Source organism: Hyaena hyaena, unplaced genomic scaffold (genome assembly GCF_003009895.1).
Source record: "Hyaena hyaena isolate Hyena2069 unplaced genomic scaffold, ASM300989v1 scaffold_25, whole genome shotgun sequence".
Classification (NCBI taxonomy): Eukaryota; Metazoa; Chordata; class Mammalia; order Carnivora; family Hyaenidae; genus Hyaena; species Hyaena hyaena.
In genome coordinates, this window is record NW_024080657.1 from 1,994,470 (window position 1) to 2,014,523 (window position 20,054).

General features: G+C 43.9%; 1 protein-coding gene across 2 annotated transcripts in view; it reads right to left on the bottom strand.

Moving 5' to 3' along the window:
• Positions 1–20,054, bottom strand: part of TTI1 (TELO2 interacting protein 1) — a 46,364-nt gene that overhangs the window by 25,480 nt on the left and 830 nt on the right. For both annotated transcript variants that reach the window (XM_039227190.1, XM_039227191.1), the window contains exon 2: positions 1,469–3,808. In XM_039227190.1, coding sequence (XP_039083121.1) covers positions 1,469–3,770 — 2,302 coding nt within the window. In that variant the 5' untranslated portion in view covers positions 3,771–3,808. The remainder of the gene's footprint in view (positions 1–1,468; positions 3,809–20,054) is intronic.

The window sequence follows — 20,054 nt, forward strand, 5'->3', positions numbered from 1 at the left end:
TTGTCTTGTGTCACTCTCTCCACAGTGGCCTGTCTTCCAGTCTCCGACGGCCTCAAGCCCTTTCTTCCCTCCAGATCTGTGCACCAGTTCCTTTTGCCTAAATGTTCTTAAAATCCATAAAAAGGATACGACAGCTCCATATGTACTAAGGGGCCCTTCAGAGCCTATGGGTCTTGTGTTGCCTCCTCAGAGAAGCCCTCCCTGACCACTCTCCTTAAAGTTGCCCAGCTCCGTGGCTCCCTTGCAGTAAGTTGTCTATTTCCTTCATGGTGCTTATTAGAATCTAGGGTGAACTTGTTCAGTGCTTTACTTGTTTCTCATCTCTTCTGCAGTAGCCAGAAAATTCCTTGAGTTTATCTGTCTTGTTCCCGGCTATATCCTGATTACTTAGTGGTATCTGACATGCGGCAGGCACTCCTCACTGAATGAATGAGTTAAAGAGCATTCAGACGGCATGTGAACGTTCACGAATGAATGAATGAATGAATGAACGAACAGTAGAAACGGCATCAGGTACGAGGCAGATGACTGTCTCTGTTCTAGTTACCTGTCTTGCTGTGACTGACTTTCTTACGTGGCCTTGGCTTTCTCGGCCGACAAAATGAGGTCGGCGACATTCCCACCTACTTCAGAGGCTATTAGTACGGAAATAAATACTAGAGATATGGTCTTCGGATAAAAGGGACTCAAGTATATAGCACATTATTTTTTTTTCACTCAAAGACAGACTATCTAGTTGAGATATTCTTTTTCTTGGAGTCCAAAACTTTGCCTTAATGGTTACTCCGTAGCCTTAATGGTTACTAATACCTCCAACAGACACTCAACAGGACCAGAAGGAAGGAAACTCAAACCACTTCATACAATTAACAGGTTAAAACAAAGTTTCTAGACCTCTACTATGGTAGTCACTAGCTACATGTGGCTATTTAAATTAAAATAAAGAATCTGTTATACTAGCCACATGTAGCCTAGTAGCTACCATAACAGACAGGACATATATAGACTGTTTCCATCATCACAGAAAGTTCCACTGGATGGCAAGGTTCTACTGAATTATTCCTGCTACTCTTGGTCTGCATAAGCACAGATACTGCTAACTCCAAGTACTGTCAGAAGCAGTTCGGTATATTGAAAAGAACAAAACTATCATAAATCCCGACTTTACTCCTTATTTCCTGCGTGACCCTGGGTAAGTAAGATCTCACTGAGCCTTAGTTCTTCTTTTCTGTAAAATAAAAATGATGTTTACATTTAGTCTGCAGGGTTTACGTCCCTCACACAGAGCAGGAACTCAATATATGGTAGAGGTTATTAGAAGTGTAAAAAAAAAAAAAAAAAAGCAGTAGAAGCCTAGTGTAACACGCGGGACTGGCCCAGCAACTATTCAATCATGCCCTCCCTTACATAACCACACACAGGCAATAAGATCGGCCCCTAAGCAGCATAAGAAGGGCTTTGAATGTACCTAATGCTGCCAGCAGGGCATGCAGGACGCTGACAAAGGAAGTAGCTCTCTTATCATAAAACTGGTCCAACGTGGCCAAGACATCCTGCACCACATCTGCCACCAAAGGAAGCAGGCTAGCGTCTGAGTTCTGCAGCATGACTTCCAGGACCTTTGGGGTGTGGGGGTGCAGAGACAGATGACGCAGATTTAAAGAGATCCCATTCACCAAATAGTCCGAATTTTCATTGATCAGGTGCTGCAGAGAGTCGTAGCCACAAGCATGGCAAATGTCCATCATGGCACTGGTAGCCGCCTGACTAATGAGCAGGGTTTGGTCTCCAGCCTTCTCCAGTACTGGGTAGAGGGCTGACATCAAGAGCAAATGGAAGTCTTTTCCTAGGGCACATGCAAAGCGCCCAATCCCTTCCAACTGGATGCATATTTGCCAGATGTTGCTGTTCATGGAGCAAATAGTGGCACTTGGCTTTGAGAAGGCTGGAAAAGATGTAACTTGGCAGGTGTGGGCACCAGATGTGATGGCCTGGAGGCCTGACTGCTTCACTGTTAGCTCCTCTCCCACTTCTTCAGATTCAATACAAGTGATCAAATACCAGTTTTCTTGGCTTGTGTATTCTTCAAGGACAGACGTCACAATCTCTCTCAGTTCCTCAGGGCTTGGTTTAATATGTTTGTCATGAAGGTTGTCCACCTCCAGCCCAGCAGCCCCCGCAACCAGTTCGTTAAGGATCATGGCAGCTTGCTTCCGGTAAACCACAGATTCATGGTACAGCTCCAGAAAGTGATCTACGAGCAAATAGAGGTCCCCATAAAAACCAAGAAGCCGGCACACCTGCTGCACGAGCAGGAAGAGCCTCTCGTCGGTGAAGAAGCGGAAGTGTCTCTTCTGCATCCGACTCCACGGCTGCGCGGCCAGGGTCTCAGGGGAAGCGCTCGGGTGATCTGAATTCCAGCGCCGCGCTTCAACGATTTTGAGGTCAGTCACATCCAGTTCTAGAACTTGGATAAGCGCTTTGGAAAGGCGCTGAAGATGGGCCACGGAGTTGAGGACAAAGTTCACTTTGGGGCCCAAGAGGTTCAGATAACCAAGTAACACGGAGAGGGTGGAGAATTTGCCCGGATCGTCCTGGGAGTTCATCAGGCGGGGAAGAGACGTGGCAAGGGCATGCAGGTTCTCCGACAGGATGTCGGCGAAGGCTCTGTTGCCTACCACTACCTTCCGGTCTGCAAAATGCCTCAGGACTCTGTTGCACTGGGCTTGGACTTCAGGGCTCTCATCATTTACTAGACCCACCAAAGCCTTCAGAAGGGGTCCAGCCGATCCGACCAGCGACGCACTGCACTTCAGAAGAAGGGCCTCAACGAGTTCGATCAGTGCCAGCCTTACCTTCCAGTGTGGGTGGACTGAAACACACTCGATTATCTTTTTAATGAGGAGAGTCAGTTTGTCGCTGGTATTTTTTACCCACGTGGCCTCCCTGTGAACCAGCAGCTCTGCCACCCTGTGCCCCACTGCGGGCCTCGGCTGGACCTGTGGGATTCCTTCGAGCTGCTCATCGGCCATAATGAAACTCACGGTCTTGTAAAAGATCTTTAGGGAGGACACGACAATGCTGTGCCCCTGTTTGAAGTCTCCTGTGATGACCCTGGTCAGCGCCATGGAGATTCCAGGTAAGAAAGAGGCAAACAGGTCCCCCAGCTGCTTCTGCTCGAGCTCGTCCAAGGGCCTCGGGTGGTCCTGACAATCGCACTGGAGGAGCAGGACCTGCAGACATTTTAAGGCAGCGATCTTAATTTGCTTTGATTTCTCCCGTTCTGCCAGGTCCAACAGTAAAGACACAGCAAATCCTAAACGAGGTAGAGTGGAGGGCTCGTAAAAAGCCAGAATGATGTCCCCATAAGCCGAGTGCATCAGTGTGCTGAGGCCCCAGATCACGGCCAGTTTCAACTCCTCGGACACAGCCGCGGGCTTCTGGGAGTTGGGCGAATAGAGACAGGCAGAGAGCTCCGAAAAGAGCTCCTGGAGAAGCTCTTGCTCCTTCACGCATGTGGAAGACAAGACGAACGTGAGGCATTCCACCACGCTCTGGATCAAGCGCTCTCTCTTGGGACCCGGGGTCTTCAGGGTGAATCGCAGAGGGAAGAGGACGTACTGCTGGAGCTCCTGAAGGGCAGAGTCGCTCACGGTGCGTAACTGCGCCTGCAGGCGCTCCACGCTCTCCACCGTCTGCGTCTTCGTGAGCTGGACGCAGACCGGACGCAAAACGCCAAAGGCCTCCTCTGGGGTGTCAAACACTGCCATTCTGCAGCAGCCTCCTCACCGAGGATGCATCCTGCAGGCTGGAGGAAGAAAACTGCTCAGTAAAGGGCAAGCTCAAGGCAAATACAAAGTGAACCTGCATTCAGTCGATCAACAGACATTTAGTGGGGCCTCTGCACCAGGCGCTGCACAAGGTGTGAGGGGGGCAAGGGGACTGAAGAGAGACAGCCGCTCTTCTTAGGGGCCCCCAGTCCAGCGAGGGAAGCAGACGGACAGTTGCAATGCGGCCTGCTAAGCATCAGGACAGGCCTGCGCTCATGGTCCCGAGTGAGTGAGGCAGGCCTGTACATCAGAACCCTGGGAAAGCCAGGGTGGGTTCCCAGGAGGAAGATGCTGGAGCCAGACCTGAGGGAGGAATACATAAGAATCTGCGGGCTGTTCTAAGGAGTTTGGATCCTAACCTGTAGTAGTAATGGAGAGCCACTGAAGGTTTTATCTTTTTCTAAGTTGAGGCATGACATTTATAGAGTAAAACACACTAGTCTCAATGTCTAGCTAAGTGGATTTTTGTGTACATAGAGATCTATGTAAGCACTGTCCAAAATAAGACACGGTGTTTCCAACACCCAAAATGCTGCCTCAAGGCCCTTTACAGTCAATTCCTATTTCCCCTGCCCAGTGGTAACCTCTATTCTGACTTCTATCACCACGGATTAGTTTTGTCTGTTCTTGTCATGGAGAGGTTTTTAGCGGAAGTTGATATGCACTGAGAAGATGCCTGGGCAGCCAGGGATAAGGAAGAGTCAGAGCTGGGTGAGACCGAGGGCAGAGCAAAACAGAGGGCGGTTGGGGCGCCTGGGTGGCTTAGTCGGTTAAGCGTCCGACTTTCGCTTAGGTCATGATCTCGCGGTTCGTGGGTTCGAGCCCCGCGTCGGGCTCTGTGCTGACTGCCAGCTCAGAGCCTGGAGCCTGTTTCAGTCTGTGACTCCCTCTCTCTCTGACCCTCCCCTGCTCACGCTGTCTCTCTGTCTCCTAGAAATAAATAAAACATTAAAAAAAACAAACAAACAAAAGAGAGGGCGGCAGCCAAAGAAGCGGGAAAACCAGGAGCACAAGCTATCACAGAAACCACGGGTAAGGAGAGTCCCGCAGGATGGAAAGATAGAGGCAGGCGGGCAGGCAGCGCCAGAAGATGGGTTTCTGTGTGAGTGAAGGAATACCAGAAAACTCAATACCAGGAAATCTCTTTTCTCTGTGAGGAGAAACTCAAAGTCATGGGCAGACAGTGAACAAGCAGGAGGGTTAAACAGAAGGCTTGAGGAGAGAAATGAAAGTCTCAAATATTCCCTCTGGGGAAGCAGAGCATGCTGGGAAGACATAAAAGTGTGGCCCAAGGGTATGAGGACTGAGCTGAAGCTGGAGACCACAAACCTCCATGCTTGTAAAATGTTGGCACTGGAAGGAGGCTTAGAAATCGTCCAGTCTGGTGGGGTCTGCCGGTCTGTCTGTCTCTCACAGTCTCTCTCTATTGGCTCAACCTGCTGGGGGCTTCTGGACAGACGACGCCTCTCCCTGTCCCCAATCCAATGAACCCTACCGAGTGCCACTGGCTACAAGGCGGGCAGGAAAGTGGTGCCTGGTGGGTGTGTGGGCAAGACCCACTTGTCCCGGAGCCAGCGAGCCAGCACCAGGTTTTCCTCCCGGGTCAGGAGAGGAAAGGGCTCCAGGGCAACAATCAGCCTCCAAAACCCTAGGAAGAGTCTGCTCCACAGAGCTCCTTGGTCTTCTGCAAGCAAGGGCGATGCCGGTTTCGGTGAGGCTTGTTGGGGGAGACGCCTCCTGGTCGCTGTGGCCCCCGAGAAGCCAGGGCAGGCAGAAAGCTCAAATCCTCCCTATCTCAGGTTCCTGATGCCAGGAGGCTCAGCCAGTGGCCACGGCACCCCACTGGCGCCGGCTCACACCCGGATGACCTGAGGCTGCTATGCCATCCCCTCTGGTACTATAGTTGGAACAGAAGGAAGGGAAGATAACCACTTAAAGGGACCCAGGAGTCAGAGGCAGGGAAAGCTGGCAGAGCGTGCTTTGAGGCCGGGAGTCTTAGATTAACAGAACCTCTCACGGGGACAGATAAGAATTTGAAAAACAATAAAAGCAATAAAAAGTTGGATCACAAGGCGAATGATATCTCTTAGAATTTTTAAAACAGGATTTGCCACACCAAAAAAAAAAGTTCAGCTGATGGAATTTTTTTAAAAAAAGAAGACTGTGATCCCGTCAGTGGCCTGGAAGATCAAGCAGAGCTGTTTTCAAACTCAGAGCAGAAGGACAAAGAGACAGAACTCGTGAGATTGGGAGAACGGATGTGGGAGAACCAGTGTGTAAATAGCGAGGAATTCTGGAAGGAGAGAAAGGACCAGATGGAAGAGCTAAAACAAATAAATAACTGAAACGTTTTTCTGAGCTGCAGAAAGATTTAAGTGGAGAGTGAAAGACAGAAGGCTACACACCTAGTAGCACTCTGGTAAAATTCTAGTACTCTGAAAGATAGAAAAATCATCTATGCTTTTAGGAAGAAACAACAGATAACTTAGAAGAAGACTGGCTTTGGCTTTCTCATTTGCAACAAGGGACACTGGAAGGCAATGGAATAGCATCTGCTGACTGCCAGTTAAGGACTGTGGCCCCCAAGCCCTATATACCGCCAAAAGAGTCACCTGTCAGACTGCAAGCACAGAAGCAAGGATTCAGAGAAGACATTGCCCACATACCCTCCCCAAGAAGATCGAGTACTTGAGAAAGGACTCCATGCAAGCAAACAACTCGAAACAGAGACTTAAATAGAAAGATGAATGAAAAAGGAAGCACTGTCTGTTGGTGACTTTTTTTTTTCTTTTAGTGTGGAAAACTTTCTTCAGATAAAATGTTTAAGTGGAAGCCCAGCAGGGTGCCTGGGTGGCTCAGTCGATGAAACATCCGACTTCAGCTCAGGTCATGATCTCACTGTTCGTGGGTTTGAGCCCCGCGTCGGACGCTGTGCTGACAGCTCAGAGCCTGGAGCCTGCTTCGGATTCTGTGTCTCCCTCTCTCTCTGTCCCTCCTCCACTCACTCTCTTGGTCTCTCTCGAAAAATAAATAAATTAAAAAGAAAATAAGTGGAAGCCTAGCATACAAGGTCAATAAAATCAGAGGGTCTGGTTGAAGCTGGAGTAAAGGCAATGGGCTGGGGCTCTGCATCTCTCTTATTTGCCTCAGGAGTTTCAAGAAAATAACCTGGGACCCCACTGAATTACCTTCTCAGATTATATGACACAAACTACAATAGAGCCAATGAAGTGGGAACACGCAATACATCCTAAACTGAACTTCTCTGCTCACTCTTCTATGCTCCCTTTGTGATTTACAGCTCTCACCTTGAGTTACAAAACCTTAGCCTCTCTTTCTTCCACCTCCTTAATTCCACCATTCTCTTAAATTTCATCAATTCTACCCCTTCAACATCTTTCTAATCTGTTGGTGACGATAACCATCTATTTAACGTTGGACTGACCGTTTCCTCGCCGGCCCCCTCGCCTCATGTGCTTGCCCTTCCTGGATCCACATTTCACACTGACATGTGAGTCATCTTACCAAAACAAATATCTGATCACTCTTCTCTGATTAAAATTCTTCAACTGCTCTCCCTAGCCTGCCTAATCACCATGGCACTCAGGGCCCTTTGCCATCAGGCTCCCGCCTATCTCAGCAACCTCATCTCTCAGGGCTTCACCCCTTCCACGTGTAAAATGAAAAAACTTGTAATTTCCTGAAACAGGTGACGCTATTTCACATTTGCCTCCTTCTTCCTATATCCCCTTCAGTGCTGTGCAAACAGCCACTCAGGTATTTAGTACACTATGTTACCTTGTATACATACGTCTGTCTTCGTAACTTTATTTAAATATTTATTTTTGAGACAGAGACAGAGTGTGAGCAGGGGAGGGGCTGAGACAGAGAGGGAAACACAGAATCCAAAGCAGGCTCCAGGCCCTGAGCTGTGAGCACAGAGTGGCATGGGGCTCGAGCCCATGGACTGTGAGATCATGACCTGAACCGAAGACGGTCACTTAACCCACTGAGCCACCCAGGTGCCCCCTTTTTTGCAACCTTAGACTGGGCAACCGTACACCGTGAACCTAGAAGGGCACCTGGCACATGACAAGCACTCACGAACATCGTGCCTGTTCTCTTTGAAGTCGGATATGGTTGGGTATGGCAGGCCAAACACCTGCTGACAACTAGGAAAAAACAGATAAATTACAAAACCACTTTTTAAAAGCATAAATAGTCGTGGATACAACAAGGATTAAGGGATGAATACTCCAGCGAGGGGTGAATGTGCAGCGAGCCAACAGTTAATAGCTGTTTCTTTTGTTTTTTATTTTCCACCCTCTCTGCATTTGCTAACCCTGGACATGAGCTTGGGATTGTGGTGTGGCCCAGGCCGAGGGCTGCCACTGGGGAAAGAGAAACTGCAATGCATTTAATGTGGCTTATGGGAGGTTGAGGGGGCAAAACTGCAGTTTTCAGAGATCTCAAAATACATGGCTTTTGAGAGAAGGCTGCTGCTGGGGGACAATTGGCTGAGAAATGGACAAACACATGAAAGAGACCAACCCACAGGTTCAAGAAGCTCAGCAAATCCAGGCTGGCAGTACCAAGGACAACACGGACGGACAGGTCACAGTCCAACTGTTGTAAACCAAAAATAAAGAGCAATAAGACGGACAGATACTTCTCAACAGAAATGATGAAATCAGGAAGACAGCAGAATGACACCTTTAAAGTGTGGAGAGAAAAATAACCACCAATGTTGCATTTTATACCCTATGAAACCATCTTTCAAAACTGAAGGTAAAATAAAGATGTTTTTAGATAAAATCCAAGCGAGTTCATCGCTATCAGGTCTGCACTGAAGGAAAAACTGAAGGGAGAAAATGAATCTAGACAGAAGCATGGGTAGGTAGGGGGCAATGAAGAACAATGGAATACACGAACATAAAATAATACTGGCTGTACAGAACCATAATTATGATGTCTTTTGCAGTTTAAGTATATATAGAAAACCAAAATAATGCACAAATAATAGCAGGAGATGTAAAAAGAATTATGTAATTATGTGTATTAAGAGTTTAGGAATATTAGGAGGTAGTAAAATAATTTAATATTAGCAGATAGTTTATATTAACAGGTCAAGAATGCATGTTGAAATTTGCAGGGTAAGCACCAAAAGAACTGTAAAAGAATATCTACTTAATGAGTTGAGACAGTGGTAAAAATGGAATACTTTTGATTTACCCAAAAAAAAGAAAGGTAAAAAAAAAATGAAAAAAGAGAAGCAAAACCAGTGGGTCATCAGAAAACAAATACTAAGATGGCAGAGGGAAGCCTAACCGAAACAATGATTATATTAATTCTGACTTTCTCAACAGTAGCACCGTTGGCATTTTGGGTTTGATAATTATTTGTTAGTGGAAAAGCTGTCCCATGCATTGTAAGATATTTACCACCATCTTTGGCCTTTGTCCCCCCAATGTTAGTCAGTAGCATTCCCCCAGGTGTGACAATGAAAAATGTCCTCAGACACTGCCAAATGTCCCATGGAGGGAAAAAATGGCCCTTGGATGAGAACCAATGGTTTAGAGTCACCATAATCCCAATCAAAATCCCAATGGGGTTTTTGTAGAAAGCAACAATATGACTCTAAAATTGATACCAAAGACGATCTTGAAGAAGAGAGATTAAATTGGTAATCTGTGGTTTCTTATGCTATTTGATTTTACGATTTACTGTAAAGGTATAATAATTAAAGTCAGTGTGTTATTAGCATAAAGAATGACAGACTAACAGAACCGAATATTTGTGTGTGTATGTGTGTGTGTGTGTATACACACACTTATACATATGTATACACACATACATACACATATATACATATACATACACACACATACATACACATATGTGTATACACACAGGTAGGTATGTATGTATGTATATGAAACAGATCTGCATACTGGACAAGGGGGATTTTGAAATGACCTAGTGGAAAGAACAGTCTTTTTAGTGGAAGGCTGTCCATATGAAAACATATACATGCCTTGATTCCATCAGACACTGGATTCAAATGTGAAATGTAAAGAAAATGTAAGAAAACAGAGAAGATCATCTTTGTGATCTTGGGGTAGGCAAAGATTTCTTAAACAGAATACAGAAAAGGGCTAACCATAAAAAAAAATTGACAGACTGGATTACATTAAAGAACTTCTGTGCATCAAAAGACACCATTAAGAGAGTGAAAAGACAACTCATACAGTAAGGAGATATTTGCTACATATCCGACAAAACACTCATGTTGATAATATAAGATTTCTCTTAAGTCATTAAGAAAGTCATAAGTCATCGGTTTTCTTTACAACCCAGAAGAAACATGGAAAAAGACCTGAACAGACATATCAAAAAAGAGGATGTCCAAATGGCTAATCGACATATGAAAAGACACTCAACATCATTAGTCAGGAAACTAAGATTTAAAATTTCAACAAGATATTACACACCCACCAGAAAGGGTAAGCTGGGAAAAAAAAAAAAAAAGAAAAAGAAAGAAAGAAAGAAAAGAAAGAAAAAGAAAATACAAGGTGTTGGCAAGGAAATGAAGCGACTAGAACTCTCATTCAGTGCTGGTAGGAATGTCAACTGGTACCAACTACTTTGGAAAACTTTTGGCTGTATCCTTCTAAAAGGTGAATGTACACATGCTCTATGATTTAGTAATTCCACTCTTTGATAAACACCCAACAGGAACGCATACCTAAATATATCAAAAATGCATTCTGGAATACACAATCCACAACTGCTCCTGAACAGAAAGTACCCGAATGTCTTTCTACAGCAGAATGGATAAATTACGGTATGTTCTCTTAATGGAGCATTCTACAGATGAGGATTTATCACAATTGGAGATCTTCAAAAAAAGGGGTTATATAGACTCAGAAATATATAAACCAGCTTTCTGTAAGGAAGAGAGTATAGCAAATTGCTACTCTGCCATGACTATAAAAGGCAATCATATACCTTTATGGGATGGCCATGAAATCACACTTGTGTGACCATATGTTAATTACAGAAGGAATCGTTTAGGGATTTAGAGACTCAGGAGTTCCAGACTCTCTTCCTATAAAACGCAACCCTGATTATTTAAAGTGGCACTGCGAGGTCTGGTGTTGCTGTAACTGACAGCCCCAGGGGCATTCTGGCCCAAAGTGGTACTGGGCTGAGGCCTTTAGAAAGAGGGGATTCCCTGGCTGAGTAGAGAAAAACACCCAGAGTTCAAGTGCGGCAGACAGGGACCGAATAAACATAAACCAGTTCTCGATTGCCGATGGCCAACTATACCTTACCTGCTCCGTGAACCCACACTGTGGTTGTGGGGAGCAGTCACTGGAGAGGCAAGGGAAGAGACCTGCAGTCGTAGTGCCTGGGTGAGCCTGTTCCCCACCAGGGGAACCTCTCTCTGCCTTGTCGTGGGATGGGTTAGGGACCTTCCCTGGGCCACGGCATACAGGTGAAGACAGACCAGACGGGGCAATCTGTACAGGATGAAGGGCTACGCCTTACAGACACTTAAAGGAGAAGATGGTCAACCACAAGGAACTTAACTACATCGTACAGTCAAGAAGTGACAAAGGGAGAAAAAAAGAAGTATAAAAGAAATTTGGAAAAAGAATGAACATTAACAGTGAAGTGTTCATGGAGGGAGGAGGATTTGTGTTGGAATTTGGGGACTACACGTTTGGGGCTATGCATGAAGACTGCTCCAGGTAAACGGCCCGTTACAAGCAAAGGCCAGGAGGAAGAAGAGTGAAAGCATCTCATAAATGCAGAGACAAGGCAGAGACGCCATCACGGCAGGTGAGCCACACCTCACCCAGGACTGACATCCTGATCACCTGGGCCTTTGCACCTGCTGTCCTGGATACATATATCCTCATGATCTGCCCTCCCATCTCTTTTAGGGCTTTGCTCAAACATGAATCCTGAGTGAGGCCTTCTCTGATCACTCCTGTTTAAAACCATAATCTGTCCTCACTCACTCCTCCCCACCCTGGCACTCCCTATCTCCTTTCCCAGAGTTTAGTTCTCCTCAATAGCACTCAGCTCCCTCCCTCAAACCAGCTTATCTACTATTTGTTTACTGTCCTCTCCTCTCACTAGAATGTAGGCTCAGAAGAGTGACACTTGACAGGTTTGTTCACTGCTTCCGGCACAGAGCAGGTATTCAGTAAATGCCTGCTGAGGCAACGGCCATACTCTACGATCTGGTTCTCTCACTGGTAGAGCTTTAACATGAGCCATGCCTCAACTGGATTCTGGGAAAAACTGGCAACCTCTTCTTCTCGTGGGGTAATTCCTACAGGTAGATGATATCATCCTTTATGGGAGGATCATGCTAGATTCATTCTTTTTTTTTTTTTTAATGTTTTATTTATTTCTAGGAGAGAGAGAGAGAGACAGCGTGAGCAGGGGAGGGTCAGAGAGAGAAACAGTCACAGACTCTGAAACAGGCTCCAGGCTCTGAGCTGGCAGTCAGCACAGAGCCCGACGCGGGGCTCGAACCCACAAACCGCGAGATCATGACCTAAGCGAAAGTCGGACGCTTAACCGACTAAGCCACCCAGGCGCCCCTAGATTCATTCTTAAGGGACAATCATAGCTCTAGATTTTGGCTGGGCCACTTTTAGGCTGTTTCCAGGACAGGGACAGGATAAGAACACAAATCTGACTAACTGGTTTCTCTTCTTGGCTCTACATCTGGCTGTGTGATTTCCGTGAATTTCAGTTTCTTCAACATAACACGAACTTGGTAGAGAAGATCATCTCCAGGAGTCCTAACTTTGAATAACAAGCATATGGGTACAAAGACTGGGTTTAGATTCCGGAGACCAGAGTTCAGACCTGAGAACTGCCAATACAAGTTCTTGAACAGAAGGAAGGGAATTAATACTTGTTGAACAAAACTCACCAAATGCCCGCATGTGCTGGGTATTTTAGGTACATAAAAGTTCCTCACCCATAAGCTGAGTAACACCAGGCTCAGAGAGGTTAAGTGATGCCGTGGTCGCACAGCAAGCAACGTCAGATGTGGGATTCACCTCAAGCCTGTGACTCCAAAGGTTGAATGCACACTTTCCACTATACCACAGGTCCCCCCAGTCTGTTTATGAGAATCAAGGGGGAGCAAAGTAAGTACAGATTCCTGGGCCCTACACCAGAGTTACTGAGTCAGAATCTACATGGGGTGGGGGAGGCAGCAGGTATGCCTATGAAGCTTTTTTTTTAAAAATTTTTTCAATGTTTTTTTTATTTTTGAGAGAGACAGAGAGACAGAGTATGAGTGGGAGAAAGGCAGAGAGAGAGAGGGAGACACAGAATCTGAAGCAGGTTCCAGGCTCTGAGCTGTCAGCACAGAGCCTGACGTGGGGCTCGAACCCACGAACTATGAGATCATGACCTGAGCCAAAGTTGGATGCTAAACTGACTGAGCCACCCAGGCGCCCCTAGGAAACTATTTTAAAAGTTTGCAAGGTCAGTCTGATGACCAGCCAGGCATGGGAATCCCGCATTGTATACATTCTACACAAACTCTATTTTCTAAGACTAAACCAGGTGATGGAGGGGCTACGTACTTAGTATCCATCCAGCAGTAAGTGCAGAGCACACTGGGGGGCCACTGCTTTGGGTTAAAATGATTGGTTTATTTGTGTGTCTCTCCAATTGAATAGGATAGTTTTTTAGTGTTGCAGCTTTACCTGTGATTTTCCAGCATCTGATACAGTGTCTGCCAAGCAGTTCCCACTTACTGTTTGTTTAATAAATGAGTAAAAGAGGGGTGCCTTGGGGCACCTGGGTGGTTCAGCCGGTTAAGCGTCCAACTTTGGCACAGGCCATGATCTCACAGTTTGTGGGTTTGAGCCCTGCATCAGGCTCTGTGCTGACAGCTCAGAGCCTGGAACCTGCTTCAGATTCTGTGTCTCCCTCTCTCTCTGCCCGTCCCTCACTCATGTTCTGTTTCTTTCTGTCTCAATAATAAATAAACATTAAAAAAAAAAAAAGAGGGATGCCTGGTGGCTCAGTCAGTTAAGCGTCCGAATCTTGACTGGCTCAGGTCATGATCTCCCAGTTCATGGGGTCAGGCCCTACACTGGGGTCTGTGCTGACAATGTGGAGCCTGCTTGGGATTCTCTCTCCCTCTCTCTCTGCCCCTCCCCGGCTCATGCATTCTCTCTCTCTCTCTCTCAAAACAAATAAATAAATAAACATTTTTTTTTAAATGAGTAAAAGAAGCTGTATAAACATGAAACCTCCAGCATACTCTGATATTTTGTAGCCTCCTACTTCTTTCTACCTAGAAATGTTTCCTTAGCATATACTATGTGCCATTTACTGTGCTAAGTTCTTGACAAGGAAAGGGAGATGCAAAGTTAACTGGAGGGTCTAGCCCTGCAAGGGAGGCATATACAGCAGAACCCTAAGGCATATACAAAATAGAAGGTGGAGGAGGGGTATCAAGGAGACTTCCCTTAAATCCTTCCAGAAATTACTTTAAGCTCATTTTGTTTACAGCTGTCCTCTACAGAATACTTGTGAAACAGTGTCTTATATTACACTTATACTATGTGCCTACCCCTTCTACCACATATGAAGTTCTTTGGTAGGCAGTACATTCTAGAAAAGTGGTTCTTAACTTAGAAAAGGGAGCACATTAAGACTATATGCTCTTTTCCCTCATCATTGGGTAGTGTCAGAGGAGCCCTGTGGACAGTTATGACTTGCACTTAGTCCTGAGATAATGAGGCCACCCCTAGTGCAGTGCAGTGCACACCAAGTAAGGAGTGGAACTCTTAGCTCTACTGGACGGTAATGAGGAGCTCTTCCCCTTGGGGGCGGGGGGGAATCAAAGGAGGCCAAGTGAGGAATCTGGACTTGTACCTGCACTTGACAGTAAGGAGGGGGGCACCCCTTTCTCCTGCAAGAGTGGTGTTAGAGAAAGCCAGCTAAAACAGAAGACTTAAATAAGATACAAAGCATCAGAACATAATGCAAAAAGTTCAATCAAAAATCATTCATCATACCAAGACCCAGGAAGATCTCAGACTGAAAGAATAAAGACAATTAATACAATCAACACTGAGATGACAGAGATTTGAGAATTATCTGACAAAGTTATTAAAGCAGCCATAATTAAAATGCTTCAATGAGCAATTCTGAACTTGCTTGAAGCAAACGGAAGGATAGAAAGCCTCAGCAAAGAAATAGAAGATATAAAGAAAAAAACAGGGGCGCCTGGGTAGCTTAGTCGGTTAAGCATCTGACTTAGGCTCAGGTCATGATCTCACAGTTTGGGGGTTCAAGCCCCACGTCAGGCTCTGTGCTGACAGCTAGCTCAGAGCCTGGAGCCTGTTTCAGATTCTGTGTCTCCCTCTCTCTCTGATCCTCCCCTGCTCACGCTGTCTCTCTCAGAAATAAATAAAATATTAAAAAAAAATTTTTTTTAAATAATAAATGGCAATTTTAGAACTGAAAAATTCAATAAAAATAAAAAGGTCAGTAGATGAGCTCAAGAGCAGAATGGAGGGGGCATAGGAAAGAATTTGAGTTGCAAAACTGAATAACAGAAATTACCTCATCTGAACTACTGAAAGAAAAAAGACTGAAAAGAGCCTCAGGGACCCATGAACCATAACAAAAGATCTAAGAGTTCCAGAAGAGGAGGTGAAAAAGGGCACAGCTGAGAAAGCACTCAAAGAAATGATGGCTGAAACCCCCCTCTAAATCTGGCAGGAAACATACATCTATATACTCAGGAAGCTTAGTGAACCCCAAACAGGGTAAACCCAAAGAAATTTACAGCAATTATATTTACATCATAATTAAATTTCTGAAAATGAACAATAACAACAAAAATCTTGAAAGCAGTTAGAGAAAAACTTGCCTGTAGAGAAAAAAAACAATTGGAATGACAATGGATTTCTCATCAGAAACCATGTATGCCAGAAGCAAGTGGCACAATAACTTTCAGATGCTGGGAGGAAAAGAAAAAAGAAAAAAAAAGCTATCGAGACAGAATCCTATACCCGGCCAAAATGCTCATCAGGAATGCAGTGGAAATTAAGACACTCTCAGATGAAGGTAAAGTAAAAGAAGTTATCACCATCAGGCCTGTTCTAAAAGAATAGCTAAAGTAAATTCTTTAAACAGAAAGGACACATTTAAAAAAAAAAGTAAACTAGGGGCACCTGGGTGGCTGTCAGTTAAGCATCCGACTTCAGCTCAGGTCATGATCTCACAGTTCATGAGTTCGAGGCCCACATGGGGCTCAGTGCTGACAGCTCAGAGACTGGAGCCTGCTTTGGATTCTGGGACTCCCTCTCTCTCTGCCCCTCCCCTGCTCTCTCTCAAAAATAAATAAACATTAAAAAAAAGGAATGTTAGTGTCAAGGAGGAAGAAAGTACATGGTAGCGAAGGTACGTATAAATTAATAGGCTTTCCTTATTCTTTTGAGTTTTCTAAATTGTGTTTGACAGTTGAAGCAAAAATTGTAACACCGATCTGGATCTAAATGAATGTGTAGAGGAAATATTTAAGACAATTATATTACAAATGGGGGAGGGTAAGGAGACATAAAGGGAAGTAAGGTTCCTATACTTCACTAGTGCTGGTAAGGATAAATTATGTCCCAATAATGTAATACCTAAAAGAACCATTAAAATGGTTTCAAAGAGGTACATTCAGAAATGCAAAAATAATAACATGGAATTCTAACAAGTGTTCAAGTAACCTATAAGAAAGCTAGAAAAAGAAAATAGAGAAACAAAAACCAGAATAGAAAACAAAAAATAAAATGGAAGGGTAAGCTCTACCATAATAATGACATTAAATATAAAAGGTCTAAATATACCAACAAAAAAACAGAATGTCCGAATGGATTAGAAAACGTGACCTAAGTCTATGCTGTCTACAAGAAACTCTCTTCAAATAGAACGATATAGGTAGGTTGAAAGTAAAAGGACAGACAAAAAGAGATATTATGATGCAAACATTAATCAAAAGCAAGCAAGAGTGGCTATCTCAACATCAGATAGACTTCAGAGCAAAATAAATTACCAGAGATAGGGAGGGACACTCTACAACCATTCAAAGGGAAACCAATCAGGAAGACTTAGCAATCTTCAATGGATTATGTCAAGACATAAATGCTAAATACAAAACAACCACAAAACGTGTGAAGCAAAAATGCAATAAAACTGAAAGAAGTATGGGTGGTCACACAAGTACAGATGGTGACTTCAACATTCTTCTCTCAAAAATTGATAAAACAAGTAGAAAATCAGCAAGGATAACAGAATCAACAACACCATCAACCAACAAGATCTAAGCCACATTTAAAACACACAACCCACAACAGGAGAAGACAGTTTTAAGTGACCATAGAAAAGATACCAAGATAGATCATATCAGGCTCCATGAAACAGAGACTATAGTATGATTCCCAAACACAATGGAATTAAACCAGAAATCTCAGTAATAGAGATCTATTACTGAGCAGGAATATCTCCAAATGCTTGGAAACTAAGCAACACGTTTCTAAATAATCTGTGGATCAAAGAGGAAATCTCAAGGGAAAATTTAAAAGATACATAGAAGTGAATGAAAGTAAGAATGAATGAATGGGTGGCTCAGTTGGTTAAGCAACCGACTCTTTGATTTCAGCTCAGGTCTTGATCTCAAAGCCGTGAGATCCAGCTCCGCATCAGGTTCAATGCAGAGTCTGCTTGGGATTCTCTCTCTTCCTCTCTCTCTCTGCCCTCCCCCCTGCTCATTTTCTCTCTTTCTCTCCCTCTCGAAACAAACTTTTTTAAAAAAAGAAAGGAAAGTAAAAATACAATGTGTCAAAATTTGTGGGACACCGCCATAGCCATACTGAGAAGGAAATTTATAGCAATAAATATATATATATATATGTATTAGAAAAGGGGAAAGGTCCCAAATCAATAATCTAAACCTTAAGAACCTTGAAAAAGAGGAGCAAAATAAAACCAAAGGAAGCAGAAGGAAGAACATCATAAAGAGTGGAGCAGAAATCAATGAAATTGAAAACAGAAAATAGAGGAAAATCAATGAAACAACTGATTCCTTGAAAAGATCAATAAAATCAACACACTTCTAGCAAGACTGATGACAGGGAAGGAAAGACAGAGAAAGATCAAAAGAAAAAGAAAAGAAATCCTCAGGCCCAGGTGGTTACACTGGGAGCTTCCACCAACCATTCAAGGAATTAATACCAATTCTACACAATCTTCTAGGAAAAGAAGACGAGGAAATCTTCCCAACCTATTTTACGAAGCTAGTAATATCCTGACACCAAAACCCAACAAAGACAATACAGAAGTAAAAAACTGCAAATTTCCTCCGTGAACATAGATGCAAAGATCCTAAACAAAATGCTTAGAAAATGTAATTCAGCAGCATGTAAAAACAATTATATACCATGACACAGCAGGGTTTATTCTACAGATGGAAGGCTGACTCAATATTTGAAAATCAATCAGTGTAATTAGCATTTAGTGGGCTAAAGAAGAAAAATATCACATGATTATATCACCCTCATCGTTCAGACTTCTAAGTGTTGACTCAGTCACTAGGCCTCTCTTCTTTCTATTCCCCCTATGACTCCCACACTTAGATCTCCATCTCTATCAGATCTCTCCCTTGAACTCCAGACCCATAAACCCGGCTGCCTATGGAGACACACATGTACAAATCTAAACTGCTTTTACTCCTCAGGCCAGCTCTTTCTGCAACTCAGTAAATGCAATCTCCTCTTTTCATGGCTGCTTACGATAAAACCTTTGGGACCACATAAAAACTCCTTTTTGTTTTACATCTCTTATCTAATTTGTCAGCAGGTTCTTGTCTTCCTCTGAAAGACAAAATCCCCAGATTCCTATCTCCAAACTCTGACCGTCTCTCACCACCTCACCCAGTCCCTACCTTTCACCTGGGTTATCAAAACAGCCGCCGAACTGGTCTTCCTGCTTCTGCCCTTACTATTTTCTACTTAACACCCACAATGTTCTTCTTTTGTTCAAAAGCGTTCAGTGAACTCTCATTTCGTTCAGAGTATTATCCAAATTCCTTACTATGGCTTACAAGTTCCCAGGTGATGTGGCCCATGTCATGTGGTCTGTGGCTACTTTTCTGAGCTCATTTCTACCCTTCTGGGTCATTTTCTCTCCAGCCTTACCATCCTCTTTGCTGTTCCTCAAAAATGCCAACAGTGGTCTAACAACTGTACTTGGTTTTCCCTCTGTGTAGAACATTCCACCTACAGTATATGGCTTGTTCTCTCATTTCTTTCAGGGTTCTTATCAAATGTCACCCTACCAGTGAGGGCTTCTCTGACCCGCATACATAACAATCTTTCCTATCTTTCCACAAATGCATTTCTCACCCTCCTTGATTTTCATGCAAGGTAGGTATCGCTTTCTGACTTATTTTATGCTTGTATATTCTTTTAATCTACCTTTCCTTGTAGAAGGTAAGCTTCCTGGGACACAGATCCTGTTTGCTTAAAATAGTGCTTCAGACATAGGTGCTCAACAATTATTTGTTGAAAGATATTTGTTGAAAGGATGAATCACTAGCTCAGGAGTGAAGACTTCAGGATCAGACATCAGATAACCCTGATCCGACTCCAAGCTCTGTTATTTTCTATGTCCAAGTGATATTGGACAGATTACTCACCCCTTTTCATGCTTTCTCATCTTTTAAATAGTGATAATAATCCTCATCCCACAGAACTGTTGTAAGAATTAAATAAAACAAAGTACATAATGTGCTTGATACAAAGTGACTTGGTATAAAAGGGTTCAGTATATGACGGTGCTACTTAATACAGAAACATGGTCTAGATTTGGGCTCAAAGGTCCTTGGTTACAATTATGACTAGATATTGACTGTGTAATTTTAGGCTATTCACCTTTTTTATATTAATTTAATCAATTAGCTATGAATAAAGTGGTGGGATGAGGAAATAGGTAAGATGCAGTCCTTTCCCTCTAATCTTACTTATGTGATCTTGGGTAGGTCACCTAACCTCTCTGTCTCAGTTTCCTCATTTGCCAAATGAGAATAACATAACTACTTTATAGCTTTCCCATGAGGATGAAATGAGTAACTGTGTGGAAACAGTGTCTAACCCATAGCAACTGCTCACTATGTTGGCTACA